This window comes from Apus apus, chromosome 1 (genome assembly GCF_020740795.1).
Source record: "Apus apus isolate bApuApu2 chromosome 1, bApuApu2.pri.cur, whole genome shotgun sequence".
Taxonomy (NCBI): domain Eukaryota; kingdom Metazoa; phylum Chordata; class Aves; order Apodiformes; family Apodidae; genus Apus; species Apus apus.
Genome location: NC_067282.1, coordinates 87,696,919 through 87,716,717, shown reverse-complemented (window position 1 = coordinate 87,716,717; position 19,799 = coordinate 87,696,919). Strand labels below are relative to the sequence as shown.

At 37.9% G+C, this 19,799-nt stretch overlaps 1 protein-coding gene across 1 annotated transcript in view; it reads left to right on the top strand.

The window, feature by feature from the left end:
• The first annotated feature begins 359 nt into the window (after positions 1–359).
• SAMSN1 (SAM domain, SH3 domain and nuclear localization signals 1) overlaps positions 360–19,799 on the top strand; it is a 78,856-nt gene continuing 59,416 nt past the window's right edge. The window contains exons 1-6 of the mRNA XM_051608093.1: positions 360–449; positions 7,909–7,949; positions 10,418–10,455; positions 11,890–11,976; positions 16,311–16,378; positions 19,509–19,577. Of these exons, the coding sequence (XP_051464053.1) occupies positions 408–449; positions 7,909–7,949; positions 10,418–10,455; positions 11,890–11,976; positions 16,311–16,378; positions 19,509–19,577 (345 nt within the window). The 5' untranslated portion in view covers positions 360–407. The remainder of the gene's footprint in view (positions 450–7,908; positions 7,950–10,417; positions 10,456–11,889; positions 11,977–16,310; positions 16,379–19,508; positions 19,578–19,799) is intronic.

Here is a 19,799-nt window from a genome sequence, read left to right as displayed (position 1 = left end):
ATTTTACTCCTTCTGAGCAGATATTGTTAATTTTTGCTGTTCCCTCAGCTTTAGCCCTGCCAATCTGTAAACTCTAAACCATGATTCTGTGAACTGTAAGCCATGATACTGTGAACTCCAGCATTTGGGCACTTCCTGTAATCTATTTTTATATGCTTTTTTTAGAGAAAGAAGTAAACAAAAGATTTCAAACACAGGGGAGGAAAATAACTATTTTGTAAATCAGAGAAACTGCTTGGGTTTTTGGTTACTATACTTTTTAATGTGTTTACAATTGTTCATCTTTGAAAATCTGCTTAACTGTATTTTAGGAAGGCTCAATGGACAGTTTGTATGAGCCTGTCCCGGAACATCAAGAATCCAAGGATACAACAACTACTGTCAGCCGGCCTAGCACTCCAGTGAGCATGCATGCAAATTGTGGACCACCTGACAGGTCTGTGTCTTTGGTAAGTGAAATTTGATTGCAATGTATGGAATGCCTTTTGCAGAAAACTATTCCCCTGTATGCGGGCACACGTGTTTAGCTGGCTTAACTGCCACTGTCAACTATTTAGGCTCTTTAGAGCTACTATTCAAATCTCATGTCTGTAGCCAATGACCTGATTTCTGTCCAGTCTTAAGAAGCACACTTGAAAAGCAGGTCATGAGTTTCTGTACAGGTAGCAACAAGGTGAGATTAGTGCAGCTTCACCATACAAAGGGAATTTCTTTTTACAAGAAATAGCAAATGAAAATGCTGGATACAGATATTAGTAGAGTTTGTCATCACAAGATATACTATTGGTGTCTTTGGTTGGCCTTTTTATTAAAGAAAAATGCATTTCTAAAGTGCAAGTTGTAAGAATTTTGTACCTAATGGCTTCTGGAATAATCTTTATAAGACCTCATTAACCAAACATGTGAAGGAATCATAGAATCCTAGAACTATTCAGGTTGGAAAAGATCTTTGGGATCACTGAGTCCAACCATCATCCCTACTCCACAAAGTTCTCCGTTAAACCACATCCACCAACACCACATCCAAACAACCCTTAAACACATCCAGGGATGGTGACTCAACCACCTCCCTGGGCAGCCTATTCCAGTGTCTAACCACTCTTTCTGTGAAAAAAAAATTCCTAATCTCCAGTCTAAACCTCCCCTGTTGCAGCTTGAAGCCATTCCCTCTTGTTCTGTTGCTAATTACCTGTGAAAAGAAACCAGCACCAACCTCTCTACAATGTCCTTTCAGGTAGTTGTAGAGACTGATGAGGTCTCCCCTCAGCCTCGTCTTTCTCAAACCAAACATTCCCAGCTCCTTCAAGTGCTCTTTATAAGATTTATTCTCTAGGCCCTTCACCAGCTTCATTGCCCTCCTCTGTACTTGCTCCAGCACCTTGAGATCTCTCTTGAATTGAGGTGCCCAAAACTGAACGCAATACTCCAGGTGTTGTCTTCTGTGTTTTTTCTTCCTAAATAATGTTACCCTACTTAATCCTTTATTATTGGTATGTTTTGCTGTAATATATAATTGAGGCTTTGACAGAAACTTTAACATGGTATTTTAAATTTAATAGTCTTTTTTGTTTCATAATTTCTGTTCTCTGTTTTACAATGCTCCCTCATCAATAGTTACTATCTCTATCTATAGCAACATATGATGCAGTCTGGTGAAGGAATAAACAGAAAACAAGATGTTCATTATTCAAAGAGGAGAGACTCCTCCCTTCAGAAATTGTACCAGGCCTTACTCATATGCACTCTGGGTTAGGTACCATTTACCTATGATACTGCTGGGTGTATGGTGTTGCAATATCACAATGCAGGTTTGTACACAGGACTTGCATGGAGAGAGTGCTGGAGGTGGTGGGATAGGAGTAGGTGGGCTGGGGGATTGTGGCGTGCACTTGCTGAATTCCTAGAGGAATAGGAAGGACTTGTTCTTCTCAGACCCATCTGCCTCAACCGTACCACTCTGTGCATGTCTGTCTCTTCCAGATAATCATCTTGGTGATTTATGTAATGGTCCTAGTTTTGAAAGCGTAGCAGTGCAGAGTTCTCAAGATGATTCCTCATAGCATCAGCACAGATCAATGAGTCTGGGCTCTGAAATGTGCCTACATTATAATGTTACTGCAGTAGGTAGGAGATGCTCTCCTGTCTGACAGGGTTCTCCCCATTAACAGGTTGTGTCCGTGTTACTATGAGTCACCTCTTCACTGTTCTGTGTTTCATCATGGTTGTGAAATATGCCTATAACCTGATCCTAGCATGCATGTAGTATTTCAGTTGTGTGAGGCTCTAACTGTTTGACTAGGGCTGTGTTACACAACCTTACTGAACCGTGCTGTTCTACTCAAAAAGGTGGACATTATAGTTCTGCCCTTACAGTTTCCTGAAACTACAAACCAGCTTCATAGTTAGAGACAACTACACTAATATTTCCTAGCTCTATAGGAACAGTATTTAGACAATACAAAATGAAAATCAAAAGCAGCTTCTTTTTTTGTTTTGATTGTACCCAGAATGTGACATACGAGACCCTTATATACTTCACAATAGAGAACTACCAGAAATTATAATTTGTTTTGTCAAGGTATGGTAAAGACATCCATAGCACTGTGCTCTTCTGTGGTTTTCACAATGTGTAAGACTAAGAATTAAAGCAGCATGATTGTGTCAGGCTTTCTGTTTCTCTCATTTTCCTGTTTTGTTCTGTTTCTTGATTTGGCAACATTACTTCAGAGTCTTCATTACATTAGTATAGAGTTAGGCTGAACAAATTTTCTGGCTAAATAAAAGCAATCAACCTATCCAATATGGAACTTCGTTTTTGTTGAGCCTGCCTAGAGAAGCAAATTTGCTACAAGTGTAGGATTAGAAGCTCTTGTCACTTAATCTGAACAAATTGTAGCAAAATAGTTATTTCACATTGCTCAGTGCTTTTTCTGTGGGATGGCACTGCATAGTCCATGAATATATACATGTAGAGCAGTGAATAGAAGAATCCAGCACTTTAGTTTCAGCTAACTCTTATAATATATTCCTCTTTTCCTAAAGAGGATACTTCAGTGGTGGCACATTTCTTCATCACTACATTTAAATTTCACCATCATTAAAGCAATGTTAAATGGGTAAGCAAACTGTTGGCTCACTAGATACTAACAAGAAGATTTCTAAGACTGGTCATGGGTTTTGTTTTGTTCTGTTTCGAGAGAATGTTCAGCTGAGCACTTAACTAAAAAGAACAGCTGACTGCTGTGTCACTGTGCTGTCTGTAGAATCAACATGATTGTTTATAAAATACTCTCTAGAAACAGAAAACAGGATTAGTGATGACGTGTCAGCAGTAAGACCTATGGAAAAATGTCACTAAGGCCACAGGACTATGTGTAATCTTATCTGCTATTTCTAGCATGTGAGTTATTAGACCTACACCTTGGATGAAGCCGTTAAGCTTATTAACTGAGCCCATTTGTACTTCTCTCCCATTTTTAATTCTGTCACTTGGTTCCAGGCTGCAGGGTGGCCCCCATAGCATGATAAATTCAGGATATTATTGGCTCCCTCAGGCCCTGATTCAGCCATCTATCATTATTCAGTAAGTGCACCACTAAGTAGGTATGGGCTTGAGTGTGTTTAAATGGTTGGTTGAATCATAGTCATGCAGATCCACTGAGATGATAAAACTCCTCAGGGAGGAGGAGCCTGGCACAGCACATTTCCTCCTTAGGAGGGTTTGCCCCTCCTTTTTGTCTATAGAACTGTGGAAATCAACAGGGCAGGCATTCAAGATCTGCTCCCCTTGACTTAAAAAAAGGGAGGCTAGTGTTAGAGGAAATTTTTCCTTATACTGCAGCAAGGTAGTTATTTCCTTGCAGTTGTCTTGTGTGTTGTGATTTGTCCTAATCATAGCTGGACTGTGACATTCTCCTGGGGACATGGGAAGCACAGGGAACTGTAACTACTGAAGCTGTGCAGGATGTAATTCAGTGAACATACTCTTTGGACACCTTTTTGAACCATGATTATTTTTGCTCCTGGCCGAATGTCTGCACAAATGACACATCTTGAATGAAGGATAATCTTTCTTCAGTACACATTGTTGTCCTCCAGATAACTTAGAAGGCCTGTTTAGTGTACAAAATGTTGTGACTGGGACCTTCCCACTCCAGGCTCATGTGGGTGTTATATACACACGCTCCTTTGGATTTTAATCCTTTCGGGAAATTGGCTTGTTAACTTTTTGGTTACTTTGCCTGTTGCTCAACTTCAGTAATGTTCTCAGACAGAAAGAACAAAAATAGAGTTTCTGATTGTTTTTTAACATTATACATAGCAAAGCTGAACCGAAACTTCCTCAGAAACAGTTGGTAGCCAAGAGTAATGAATTGTATGGGTGCTTTTTGCCTTAGCTGTGCTATTAACTGGGAAACTGAATTTCTAGCTCTTGTAGCCTGGTGTTACAGTCATCTACCTCATGAGCTGTTTTAATCATCTCAGGAAACGTTTTCAGTATTAAAACTATTTTCATATATTTCCTGTCAGATTGCAATCACCAAATGTCATGAGTTCCATGTATTTTTCAGCTGCTGACCATGATATCATCTACTGCCCTGTATATCAGGAAAGTGCCACATAATTTATCAGTCTAAGTTATTGACAGGAACATCACAATCAGTCATAATACCTGCTTTAATCTGAAGTGTTATAATTGGCATTTGATTCCAGTGAGGAAAAGAAGAGAGCTAGTTGTCTGAAATGATCCTGTCCCTGTTTGCAAGTCTTAACAGACTCCTGTCTTAGCAGAAGGGGAGCTCTAGCTTTCTCAGCAAGCTTGCAATCAGCAGAGTGACTAATTCAGTTCTTTAATTCAGAGTTATTAGATAAAAGCAGTAAGGAAAGGACTTAATTAATAAATCCTTAATGCTGAGTTTCCACGTGTACAGTTTGTTTTTAGGAAACATTGTGCATACCTGGGATAGGGAAGGAATGGATTGTTCCCATAAACAAAGTTATTATGAACTTTGGAGAATGCAGAGTAGAGACTATAGATGAACTTTAATTTACATTCCAAGAAAAACTGTTTTTAAAAATGCTTAATTTCCAGCTTCAGATAAAAGTTATATATGATTTTACTGAAAAGACATCTAAAAAAAAAAAGTACAAATAAGAGTAAGTTATTTCTGTACCCTACTTTAGCCAGCTGATTCAGACAAAGCAGGAAGAGTTGTGTTAAATAAAAAGTGAAAATTTTTAATGGCTATATAAACCCACTGCCCTATTTAATTGTGGCACTGCATCCGATCATATCCAACAAACTCACATCAGTATCACCTCAATGAATGACACACTGGCCATACACACACAGTTTGCTGGATTTTAAGAAACTGATGCTGAAGCACTGTATTCAAATAGTGAATCTGAGGTTTTACCCTATGTCCTGGTTTGAGCCAGGATTAAGCCAGTTTTTCTTTTGCTGATTTTTTTTTTCTTTTTCCTTCAGTGAGCTTTCTTTTAACTAGCAACTATGTATTCTGCTAGGTTGATAAGACACTGGAATGTTTCTGTAATTGCTGGGCCTTCAAGGTCGCACCTTTGCTCTGCTGGCTCAGACACTGCAGGGAGATCTGTGGCCCCCCGTGGGAGGCTGGGTTAGATGGACAGCAAAATGGGCCAGAGATATTCCATCCCGTATATCTACGTAGGCTCAGGGGAAGGTCGGAGATCACAGAAGACAACTTCCTTCCTTCTTCCCTTCCCTTCTCTTCCATCCATGGCCGGCTTCCAGGGAGGACTCCGTCCATCCATCATTGTCAACCCCCGACCTCGAGCTCTCCTGACCCTCATCATTCTCCGCTTTCTCCAGCAGCAGCTCCGGGATTCCTCGGGACTGTCCCATCTGAGGGGAGTGCTGTGGGAGTTGCTGGGGGTGGAGGGAGGCGAGGGGCTTTTGCCCACACCTGTATATAATAGTATATATTCTCTTATATCATTCATTAGTGCTTAATTAAAGCTGTGTAGTTTAGTTTTCAATCCAGCCAAGTCTCTCTCTTTTTCTCTTTCTCCTTCCCTACCTGGGTGGGAGGGGGAGGGGATCAAGAGGTTTTTGTCAGACCTGAGTCAAACGGTGACACCCTACAATGCAATGTTTTGTGTTCTACACCAGGTGTTTGGCATGTGAAGATGTGAATTAGTAGTTCTTCCAGTTATGTGGCCACACTGAGGTTTAGGGAAGGCCCTGTATCTATTTTTTTTCCCTGGATCACACACTGATTCAAACTCAAAATATCCTTTGGTCTCTGACTTCCATGAATAATACGTCCTTTTACAAGCCACTTTGTAATAAAATATTTTATATTTTTAATAAGATGTTAACACTACTCTTTTAAAAGAGCCCTAACATTAACTATTTAAATGTTTTTCAACTTCTCTCTCTGCCTCTGCACCTCATCTAGTAATTTCTTTAGAACTATTGAAAATATTAGCCCCAAGATTAAAAAGTTAATTTCTTTTCAGCAAGAAATGTATCTTACATTGTTTGCAGTATTTAAAAGTGGTAGCTTCAGTATACTCTTTTGATCTGCACACGTTATTCATGAACAAATCTACACATGCAAAAAAAAATATTCTGTGGAAACTGCAGACAATTATTAGCACTCACAGATGTCCAGGCGTTAACAGGACCTCCTTCACTCAGCTAAAATACCCTCAGTGCAGTAAAACAGACTTTTCTTACTGCACTCTCCTGAAGAAGCTTAAAAAAATCCATGATGGGCTTCCCAGGAGCAGGGGAAAAATACAAAATGCTCAATTATGCACTTGTATCATTTTATGTAGTGCATGCTCTGGCTTTTCATCATGCAACCTGGATGACATTCTTAAATTACTGTGGTCAGAGCCATGCAGATGTAGATCGTATTACACAAAGGAAATAAATTAAACATAAGAATATGAGAAATAGGTCTATACACTGAAGTTTTCATATTTATAAAATAATGAGTGGTTTGCTTTTTTTTTACTGTCTCTTGTTGCACAGCAGATTTAAGTGGCATTCATCATGGACATTTTTATCCCAGTTTCTGCTTTCCAGGTTGGAAGAAATAGATATGAAAGCGATACTGTGCTTTGATATACTGTCTCAGGAGGTATCAAAATAGTAAAGGGATCAGAGATCTCTTCTGTCCTAGCATGACATCCTCAGGTTTTCTTAAAGTTAAAATTAACTTCAAGTCCTAGGGTAACTGTGACAGCAAAACCACAGTGAGACGTTTTGGCATCACTTGCAGAGTGAGGCACCCTTTTGTTCACTCTTTCAACACCCACATAACTCTTCTCTTCCTTCCCACATCTTGTCAGGATACACGTTATCTGGGCCCTGGGGATTGTGTGATCTTGCCTCCAGACTAGTGTTTGATTCAGATTTGATGCCGCTCAGGCTGTCTTGTACAACTTTTAATTTTATTTGCCAAGTTCTCTGCTCTCTTACACATTCATCTGCATGTAATGGGGTCACAGAGTTTTGCATCTTTCTGCATCCCTCAGAAAGCCACATCCCGTTGTAATGTGTAGGTATTTTATCCTCATAAAATTTTAAAGAATCGTGCTGTAGAAGAAATACAATATTCATTCCTGGCTTAAGAGTCTTGTTCTCTGGTTTTTGAGGGGTATTACAATTGTCAACTCTTTGGAAGCCACGGATATTGAGGTCTCCTAAAACCAGGACATGTAACTACTTATATTCTCTGCTGCACTGTTCCCTCCATAGCTTCAGCTGTTGGAAAAGGAAGACTGGAAATATTAATGGATATTAAAAACTTGTATCAAAAGTACATAATTCAGTGTCTTTCCAGTGGAGAAAAATATTATATTACGATTAAACATTTTTTATTTTCATAGACTTTTTTTTCTCTGTCTTTTTAAAAGGAATTGCCTGTCTTTGAGAACACGGTGACCAAAAAAAGAAAGTAAGTTGAGACCAGTTCAAGGTCTACACACTGGCAGTGTATTTTTCTGTACCTTTCATCTGTCTGTACCTTTGTTTTCTTTATTAATGTTTTCTAATGTTGCTTTAATTCTCACAGAGTACATGTATTAATGTTGCAGCTGGAAACCAAGTAACAAGCTTGGAATGCATTACTAAAGCTCTTTTGCCATGATTTTTTCATATGCATAAAGATTTCTTCCCAAAATATCAGAACCAGGCCAGTTAAAATCAAAAGCATTTAATCTGCGCTTGGTTGAACCATATGTCTGCTTCTCTGAAAGACTGAAGCAGTAACCTATTTTATAGCATGTTTGTACCATTGACCTGATAATCTCCTGAAGACTTTTTTCTTTGTGTTTTTAATCCAAGTAAAAAATTAGTTTGCAAAATTATTCAGATAAAGCAGGTCAGACTGTATTTTATCCAGTATATTTGTGACAGCAGCATTCTTTGCATCTGTTCATTAAGACTCATTGCTACGGTTTGGGCTAATGATTAATACATATTAGTAAGCCGAGGAATTTATTTTGAAAATTCTTTTTTGGCTTCATGTTGAAGGCTACTGAATTACTGAAGTGGTCCCCTGCAGATGAAATTTGAAATCCTGCTTAATGGAATGATAGAGACAGATCTTATCCATCTGGCTGTAACAGACATGAAAATCCCTAGATGTTTTTGTTTTGTTTTGTTTTGTTATTATTTATTTATTTTTCATTTTTAGGTGGGTTTTCACAAAACTCAGAACACCAGTGTAATCTATTTCTATTGCTGAGAAATTTCAAAATAGACAAAGATTTCAAAGAAAATCAAGAACTGCTTTGTCTTAAGTAACAGTTTTAATCTATTTCTGGTCATCTGATAAAGATACTAGTAACTTATCAACAGCAAAACACAGACATGTATGCACTCAGAGCTGTGCAGTTTCAATTACCTGTGATGAGTCTGGGCCCTGTGAAAATGCTCCCAAAATTACATTAATTAAAGTATGGACATAACTCTATTATTTGCAGTTTCCTCATCATTCTTTGACACTTTTAGGGAAGCCAAACTACTGTGTAGGCCTTACCCAAGGTTTACCCTACCAAGCTCTACCATATATGATGCAATCACCTAGCTGCTTAAGTCTCCCACTTAGATCAGAACTAAGTCCTCCCAAGAAAAAGAAATAGCATTCTATAGCAACAGTGTCAAATCTTACAATGCAAATAAAACTATTCTAGTCTGAAACTAATCCTACTATAAATTAATTCTGAGAATTTAGAAGGCTTTTCTAGATCATTTGACTAATCAATATAGAAAATGAGTAAGCTGAATGAAAATAATTTCACTCAACGTGAAAAGATTTTGTAATGAAAACTATTCCATTGTGAGTGTCTCAACATCACTATGCTGGCATGCTACCCCCATTGGTAATTCAGAAATTTTCACGCTGGCCTTTTCAGTAGATACGGAGAAAGTAAATGAGGGGTTATAATTCTATTTTTCTTACAATGACGCAGCAGGGAAGCACTAAACGAAATAGAGTAGGAGAAATAAAATAAAAAGAAGTATACTTCGTTTAGACCATAAGAATTAAATTGTGGAACTCTGGAAGCATAAAAATCCAAGTGGTTTCAAAAGGAACTACTGCTTAAGGACCAGATCCTAAAAAAACCCTAATAGTCAGTTGCACCCTCTTGCTCAGCACCAACGTGACTGAAGTCAGGAGGCAGATCTCAATTTTTGTGCTCTTTACCTTCTGCTGATAATTGTCACAGATCTAGTATTATCTTCTGGTTTCATCCTCTAGCTCATAAATTACTATCCATTTGGGTTTTTATGGATAAAGGGAAACAAATGAATTCATGAAGTAAATCTCTGTTAATTCATTTGTTTCCTTTTCTTCTGTTGAGCTAGTATATTCTTAAAGTCACCATCTACAAACCTCTGAACACAGATGAGAGCTTGAATTAGGACTATTCCTTGAAATAAATGTGCAAAAAGTTCAAAGTTTATTTGGGCAATAAAATGTCACCCACACTCATGGGACTGGTATGCTTGTATGTGGTTCTTTGATTTAATCCATTACCATGTCACCAAACTTCAGACACTGATTTCTGAAAGTTGTGGGACACTTCAAATTATGTCTAAAGAAAGTATTTTTTATTTTGATCCTGGTGGGCTCCCTGACTCAGTCATGAGCTCTTTATTCCAAAAAGAAACTTGAATAACATATTTTTACAGAAAGAAAACTCAGAAGTTTTCAAAGCTTTGTGTGGCATGTGGGAGTAGATGGTTGGGTGAATGAGAAAAGCCAAGCAACTCCAATTAAAGCCAGTGGGAATTGCACAGCTAAATCCCTGTGCCCTGCTTTGAAGAATTAGGTTGAAAATATCCACATTTGATTAAATGTTCTTTTGTTTTTCATTCTGACTTTCAGCTAATGGTAAATTCTTCTAATTCTTTTAGATCCATCCAGAAGTCCATGTCTGAAAATGAAGCATTTGGTTAGTAACTACTTAAATCATTTACTGTATACTTGTTAATCTCACAGAGCAAACTTTAATAAAGGGTCAGATTTGCTTTACAGCTGTTGGAGCAAATGTAAAGAAAAGGAAAAAACATAGTTAAGCTATCAATGTATCCCCTGCCTGCCTCCTCCCCTGTTTTTCACAGACTTGTAGTTAGGTACCTGAAAATAAACTAGCTATACATAGAAACCAATTTGAGATTTAAAGAGTCTATTGTGGAACAGCATGAGAAACACTCAGCATGCCCAATGCTTCTTTTAATAATTTAAATAAAAATTGGAAATACCTCTGATCACGTCAAATTCAGGTCCCTTCCCATTTCCATGTTAAACTGCTTTGTTTCAACTTTCACAGACAAGTTCACCAAAGCAGCATTTAAGGGTTGTTTTTTTTTCAAGCCATCCTGCCATTACATATTATTATCCACTGTTGTGATTTCATTGAGTCAGTTTTGTAAATTCTCTGTAGGAAGTAATAATCAGTTTCTTAAAAAGAAAAAAAATACTTTTTTTTTTTTTCAGTGAAAGCTTCATGTTAAAATTTTATTATTTATTCTCTGGAATTTGGGTTTAGTTGTTTTATCTAGCCCTTTCTGAGTAAAAATATTATTATATTTGCATGTAATGATGCAGCTATATTTCATATTTCAATGAGTCTCAGAGAGCTGAAAGTTCCCCTATATTAAGACTTCATTCTGTAGCCCTGCACTGGGAAGACTTCCATGCAGAAGAATGTCATTTGGTCTACAGCATCCAGGCTGTAATGAATTCCTAGCACTTGACAGAATCAACAAATGCTTTCATAAAGAAAATTTTCTGACATAGAGTGAAAGCTAACATTGAAAACAAACAAAACCAGAAAGCACAGAAACTTAATAGTTACCAACATGCCATGAAGCACAACCAGTTTGAAGTTCACTGCAGGAACAGGAGAATGGCCATCTTGTTCTCAAATCCAATCTAGTTTCTCCTATTCAAGCTGAGACAGTACTAACCTTGGAGTATGTGTGATATAAATGTGGGCATCTCTGATGCTACTTCATGCTAACATACTAGCTGGGTAACTGTAAAATTAAACAAAATAAAGCAAAGCAAGCAAAATAAAGGCACAGATGTTCTGTGGGCTTCTAGGTCTTAAAACTAGAGTTAAGATAACAATCATTCTGACCATGTTTTAACAGTATTAAATGAGATATTAGCAGCAAAAGATGATAAAACTTGAAGCCTACCCACAAGGAAATACACATTTCCTATATTGTGAAATAATAAATTCATTTCTTTCTTCGAGCAGACGCTACAGTGTTCTGCAAGCTTGTTTGATTTGCATTCTGATGCTATTTTTATAGACTTTCCTGTTATTTCCCAGGTTTCCTATGAAATCAGGTGACTGGTCTCTGTGCTTTTGCTTTAGACAGGAAAAATGTGAATGGCACACTTTGGCAGGGTTCCAGGAAGCCAGAAAATGATTCGTACATCAGAAGGCACTGTCAGTTTGAAGGTAATTGCTAAACATATTTCAGCTGATTTTGCATTTTTCACAAAGGATTTTAAAGGGCACCAAGGAAAATTTCTCATTTTTCCCCAATAATCTAGCTAAATAATTTGTCAAGTGCTTTTGCGATTTATCTTGTCCTCAAGGGAAAAAAAAAAAAAAAAGAAAAAAAAGCTTACCTTAAAACCAGGAAGCTAAAAACACACTGTGAGCAATTCAGCCCATAGTCCACAGGCCAAAGATGACTTCCACTGCAGTAAATGGCCATAGTCCTCTTGTATGTATGCATCTATAGAAGGAATTCATGATCCTTGTATAGTTTACACTTCTCCCGGTATCCAACAGGGAAACAGTAAGTTTTTCCAGAAAAATTCTTATGTGATATGTGCAAAAGACAGCTGGCAAAATTTTGTAGGCAACTTTTTTTATCCATTTCTCTTTCTAAACCAGTTTTGACTGACTTCATCAAAACAACTTTACAGCTAAAATATGGGAAATTGCTAGTGATACCATTTAAGAGTTGATCAGTATAAATTCATTAAAATAACTATGAGAAATAACACGTGAGCAGTTACATTTTCTATTTAAACATAATCTGGACTTTTAAATATAAAAACGTTTTTATAATCTGCTTAATGTTCCTTCCAGGAATGGAATTTGTACTTTTTAAAGTCAAGGTAGATCTATTATAGCTGCCTAATCAGACCAAACCAGACAAGGTTCAGCAGAACAGAAGCCAAGATATGTGAGATTAAAGTGGATGCATGTTTTGTTTTCTACATAAACCAATAAAGTGGGAAGACGGCCATTGTCTTAACTTTTAGTATCTCCTATACAAATGGTCTAGATATCATCCACTGTTAGGAAATTCCACGGTTTCTTGAATATGCCAAAGAAAGCACAGGACAAGGCACCAATTTTCTCTCTGAATTTTGCTCACTTCACCACTTGAAGATAAACTCATAAATATTTGGAAAATAGATCTGAAATCACAGTATCTATTGTATTTGCCCATGTATGGGCAAATTTGGTTTCTTGGAACCAGAACCAGAAAAAAGATTACATGAAAATTCAGAGAAACTCTGCACTTGTAATTAACTAATGAGGACAAAAGGGATCTTCAATGAGTCTCACTGGCTTGCAAGGGAAAATGTTGTAATGATCGGTGAAATAAAAATGAGGCATTTATCTCCAGCACATCCTACTTTTAACAAAAAACATTTTGGAATTATTCCTCAAACTACTTCAGAGGTTGACAGTGTGGAAGTGGAAAAAGGCTGAATGAGAAAATTTTTTGTTACCTTCCTCCGGAGTCTTTTCTACTCAAGACTTAACCCTTTTAAATCTCCAAAGTCTGCAAAAGAACCAGTGCACATTTTAAAAGCTGACAAGTGGTGTGATTGGAGAGCTGGGGCCCAGAGGTAATAGGAAGCAAAGGTGGCACATAGATAAAATTATCTCTTTCCTTTACTGCAGTAAAATTGAAGGGAAGTCCCCTTCCCACGGTGGTGAAAACCATTGCAAGGAGATTTACAGTGTATCACTATTGATCAAGATAATTTGTCACTACTGAGCAAACCTTTCTCTCAACAGAGATAATCATTCCAGGTCTGCAAGTCTGTTGCATATATGAATTTCTGTTAGATATCGTAAGCCATATGTGATGGCCAACAGACTTCTCTGCTTACTTCAGAGCTGTATTCACAGACCTAAGCCAACTCTCACTTAAGTCAATGAAAAGACATGCAAAATGTGTGTATAACCTCTACAAAAAAAACATGTTTCCAGACTGGTAAGACATTAAAAACATATATATCCCACAACCACAGCAGTAGGAATACCTGTCTTTGCTCACAAGCCCAAACTCAAACCACCAATACCAGATTTGCCAGCCTAAAACTATCATCACTGAAAAAGTTGACTACACCAGTCACAGTCATTGGGCTTCCATGAAGGAGTATTACAGAGGTAAACAGAAAAGAGCTAACAAGTCTCAGTCAGTGGATTTCACTGCTACTAATTCACTCCACAGTAAAGTGACTGGTACCTGTTGCCAGACTAGGAAGAAAAGAGCACTGCATCTTACATATACATTTGCATGGTGGGTTTTTTTAACCCATATACCCTATTCCATATTTCAATGGATTGGAGAGCTGATTTAAGTAAGATTAAAGAGTTCTTCAAATGCATATTTTTATCCTTTAAAGGATCGTTGTTGGGGGCATCAGTAAGTTTAGCGTTAATAACTTGCTGTTGTTCATTTGGTTTTGAACAAAATTACATGAAAAACAGTGTCACTGTAAATAGTTTTTCAGACTAAGATCATTATATGTTGCCCCACAGTTCTTTGTGATTCATCTGTAAACAGCTGCCAGATAATACTATTTTGGATGAGACTGTAAGAGGACTCAACACTGCAAGACTTAAGTGTTAGAGCACAGGGACACAGTGTGCAGGGATGACTGCAGGAGATGAAAACAAATTAGCCTGAAGACCAGAAAAAGCCCAGCTGGAAGAAACTGGTGTTGCGTAATCATTACTTGACACGAGTTATGTTGCTTCTAGGAGACCAGCTAGCTCTATGTCTAAATAAACAGCTGCATTGTCAGACACCAGGCCATCAGTGACTTCAAGGAGATTTGCAGGTGTTTGAGATGTCTTAAAATCTGTTCAGTTACATTAGATTTCAGAATGTACCATACTTTTTGGAAAAGCTTTTGGTCTTACTGTAACCATCAAGTGTGTAGGAGAAAGCCACTGTCCTGTAATCACAGAAGTTCTTACAAAAGCCTCCAAAGGCAAAGTTGTGCAATAAAACTTTCTGTGACTCATTTTTCCTCTTCCTGATGATGCACATGGCAAATAATGGAAATTGTTTGATGGGGTTTTTCTATGCAGCTCACCTATGCTTATGAGGCAGAATTAGCATATGAAAAGTGTTGCACTTTTTTTTCTGACGCCCAGATTGTAATTTGTGAGTTTTCACACAGTCTTACAACATTGCAAAATTATAAAGAAAATTATGTGTTATTCTGCTACAACTTTTGTTTGCAGAGGATTTTCTTTTAGGAAAAATAAGAATCCTAAAAAAGTCTTCTCATTCAGAATTTTCTTTTAAAATAACATACAAAAATTCATGTGCTAACTTGTGGCCTTTCAGTTTTTTCACTCAAATGAATTTAGGATTTTTTTTATAACTTTACACACACTATGGTCTCATTTAATCACAACATAAGCATAAACATTTTGAGGACTGGGATCTTACTTACTTCTTGGAATACAAGTGCTCATGATCATGTTTGAACACTTTTTTTCCTGTGATAGCTGAAGAATGTCGGTCATTTTAAATTAATTTCTGACCTAGTCTTTCTTTTTCTGTTGATTGTAGACAAAACAACGCAATCAGTCTCACCTGCCTACAGTTAGCCTTTGTGAATCTGTGTTTTAAGTTAGCTGTCCTCTTGCAAACAGAAGAATTACTGATGTTATAAGGTATTCCTCAGCAGGAATAAGGAGGTCAAGTTAGGATTCATGAGGAAAAAACCCCAACACATATTTATGGATATCTACTAACTGGAAAAACAGGATAGCACTTTGGACTGTGATTAGCAGATAATTTTTTTTTCTTTTTGTTTGTTTGTTGTTTGTTTTTTTGTTTGTGTGCAAAAAAATGGAGTGCCTCTGATATCTCTGTTGATGGAATCTAATGTCTAGGGTCTTTCTACATTAGCATAATGGTGGATGCTTTGCCTTAAGAGTGGGAGTAAGAGGAGACCTTTAAAACTAAACTGGCCAGAAGTAAACCTTCCAAATCTTTGTTTGTTCTGTTATTGCTCATAGTTGTAATGAAGGCAAATACTCATCCCATGCAAAGTATTAATTTCTTGGAAAATAAGTGGAAGAACATTCCTTTAAAAGCAATTTCTAATCTAAGCTAAACAGATCTCAACTGCAAAGATAATTTTTGTTCAGGGCTTACATTTTTTATATAAATGTTCTACACTTCTGCTGTAAATGAGCAGGGCAAGAGGAAGAACTTGGTGGGATTCTGGGTTATTGAGTTACTGAACTGAGGACTGAGTACAAATGAAAAAGTAATCATGAATGAGTTGTCTATATGTAAATCAGTTTGCTAATTTTTTCTGTAGTCTTACTTCAAAGCAGTTTGAGATACAATACATGCTTAAGTGATACAAGATTAACTTCCAGGAGTCGAAATGTCAGTTCACAACATCAAGTGCAATTCAGATTGTATTCCTCCAAATAACTTAAAACATAAGATTTTGAAGCATATTTTCTGGTTTGTTTGTTTCTTTGTTTCTTTTTGTCATAATTCACAGAAGATAACATTATTGGTGATGGGGTGCACTTGCAGCAAGGAAAGAAGATAGAAGAAACCACATGCCAGGTAAAGCATCTCATCATGTACCATTTTCCCATTATAAAAGCAAAGTTCTGGTTTTGACTTAGGTAATTTTTTTAAGACCTATTTTTGGGGCATGTGACTAACAAGCTGTAGAGCCTTAAATACCTCCAAGCTTTGATACCACTCTAAGACCTATTGAACCTGGCTTTTGCAGCTTGCTTTTCTAAAATTTAGGGGGGGTTACATTATTTTGAGTTCTAGTGATTATTACCTCTAGCCTTCATTATCATCAAGGTAACATGGATATAATGCCCTTTTAAACTTCCAAAATAGTCTGATTATGTCTATTTTTATTTGCTGTACTGCATTATGCAAAGAAATAGAGAAATGCTGAGAGAACAGCTTTATAGGGGAAGGTTTCACACTTTTTCTGCAAAATGAGCACAACTGAGTGCCCTTGTGAAGTGCCTGTATGCTGATGCTCACAGCTCAGGGAACAAACAAGAGGAATTAGAGGTCTGCATGCAGTTGCAAGGCTGTATTTTCATTAGGATCACAGGAATATGGTGGGATAGCTCACATAACTGGAGAGAAAGCTGCCATAGATGTCACTCCTATCTTCAAGGGGGCCAGAAAGAAGACCTGGAGAACTACAGGCCAATCAGTCTTATCTCAATCCCTAGAAATGTGATGGAGCAAATCCTCCTGGAAATTATTCCCAAAAATACGAAGGACAAGAAGGTGATTGGTGGTAGGTAGAATAAGTGTATGAAAAGTAAATCATGCCTGACCAGCCTCATGGTCTTCCACAATAAAATTAGTAGTTTGGTGAAAGAGGGAAAAATAGTGGATGTTGTTTATCTTGACGGTGCTAAGGCTTTCAACACTATCCCCAGTATCACAGAGAAGCTAATGAAATAAGGACTGAAAAAGTGGACAGGAAGATGGATTGAAAACAGGTTGAGCTTCTGGGCTCAAAGGAGGGTGATTAATGTCTCAGAGTCCCACTGGAGACCAATCCCTAGTGGTCTACCCCAGGGGTTGATCCTGGGTCTGGTACTTTTTATCATCTTCGTTAATCACCTGGATGATGGGACAGAGTGCACCTTCAGCAAATTTGTAGTCAGTGCAAAACTGGGAGGAGTGGCTGATGAGCAAGAAGTGTACTGGCCCGTAAGGTCTTCAACAAACTGGAGAAACTGGTAAACAGGAACCTTATGAAATTCCATAAAAATAAGTGCAAAGTCCTGAACATGGGGAGGAATAACCTCTTCCACCAATACATGCTGGGGAACAACCTGCTGGAAAATTACTTTGCAGAAAAGGTCCTGTGGGTCCTGGAGTACAAGTTAACCATGAGCCAGCAATGTGCCATTGGAGCAGAGAAAGCCAATATCCTCTTAAGCTGTATTAGATGGAGTGTTGCCTACAGGTCAAGGGAGGTGATCCTCCCCTCAGATCAGCAGTGGTAAGCTGACTGTCCACATATGGATTCTGGCTTCAGTTATTGACTCTCCAGTACAAGATAAAGAGGGAGAATTGTGGAATAAATCTAATGAAAGTCCATGAAGATCATTAAGGGACTGAAGCACCTGTCACACAAGGAGAGGCTGAGAGAGTTGGAACTGTTCAGCCTGAGATAAAGAAGGCTCAGGAGGCTCTGGTACATCTGTTCAAACATCTGTAAAGGGGAGTAAATAAGGCACAGCCAGAATCTTCTCAGTGGAGCTCAGTGACAGGACAAGATGCAATGGGCACAACCTGAAATACAGGACATTTCATTTAACATAAATAAAGCACTTTCGTACTGTGAGGGCAGGTCAAACACTAGAAAAGGCTTCCCTGACAGGCTCTGTAGGGTCCATCTTTGGAGGTACTCAAAGCCTGTCAGGACACGGACCCATGCAACTTGCTATGAGCAGGGGGTTAGATTAGAGAATCCCAGAGGAGCCTTCCTGCCTCAGCTGATCTATGTGAGTCTGTGATTCTATGAGATATAGAAGAGCCAAATTTACAAGCAAGAGTAAACAGAACTGTTGAACATTTTAAACATGTTGGGCTTTTTCCCTTCTTTCTCTCTCAAAAGAAAATAAAAAATAAAAAAGCAAAGCAAATAAATAGGCTTCCCTGAGTGCTTCACAATAACTTTACTCCCTCTCCATTTCTCCAATAGATGCTCATTTCACTTCATTCATTCTATGAATGCTGGAAAACAGGGGCTTGGATCAGAAAGAAGTACGGGTTGAGGAACACAGCATGAGCAACACTGTAATAATTGTACCGTACCATAAATAATAGATTTACTTTTTGCATTTATTTTTCATATCTTTTTTCTTGTTTGTTCACATCTAGCAGGGCTCCCTTGATGGTTCAAACCCTTTGTAGCATATTGGAAAGGACATAAAATATGAAGTAATACAGTCTTTGGGCTAATACATTTTCAAGAATGTTTCATGCCTCATTTCTCACGTAAATTCTTAGGTTGCCTTCAGCCTTCAAAGTGTCATTCATATTCATGAAGAAAAAAGGCTAGTGTTCATTACTTCTAGTGATAAGCTATAAGCGCTGTCAGGCTTGCCCACCAGGGACTGCATCAGTGCCTCAGGGAAAGTGTATTCTCATGGTGTTCCTATCACGAGGACATTGTGACCAAGAAATGGATTATGGGCAGATGATGAAAGTGTATATGGACTTGTCTTTGCTTCATTCTGAGAGTCCTCCCATTTTCTCTGCATAGTTAATCCCATTCAAACTCACTCCCTTGGGACTCAACATCCCAGGCAAAATGAGGCAAACTGAACAAGAGCCTTTTAAGAAGCACATGAGTGACACTTGCTCCTGAGCTGGGGGAATTGCTGCTAAGGAAAGTCTTCTGTGTCTTTCCTGCTCATTGAGAAGAGAGCCAAGATTCAGGATGAGACTCAAGCATCCCACGATATAATACAAGGCTCTGCTGCTGTACCAAACACACTGTGATGTCTCCAAGATGCTAAATTAAGGCATCTCAACATCAAATGGATTTCAACAGGTGTCAGCTGATGTATGTCAGTCATTGCTTCTGTATGCACACAGTTCTGGGTTGAAAGACAGTTGAGTTCTCAATCTGTACTCGATGATGCAATACTAATTATTTATGTTGGATTTTTTAAATTTTACTTTTCTTGCCCTCTAGATGATAAACTATGAGCAGTGGATTCCACCACGAGTTCACAATCCAGCTGTGGCTGGTAACAGTGAAATGGTGAGTTGCCATGAAAAGTGTTATTTTTTTTTTTAATTTTCTTTTTTATCAGCAGCTAACAGCCTGGAAGGACATGCTGTTTTAGTAGAATTTCCTCTACTGTACATTGCTTCCCCAAAAGTTGAAAGATCTTTATCCATATCCATGCTATTAATCATGGTATCTCTTTATCTTTTATAGAATACTTTTTTATTGCTCTGCTATTAATCATGAGATTTCTTT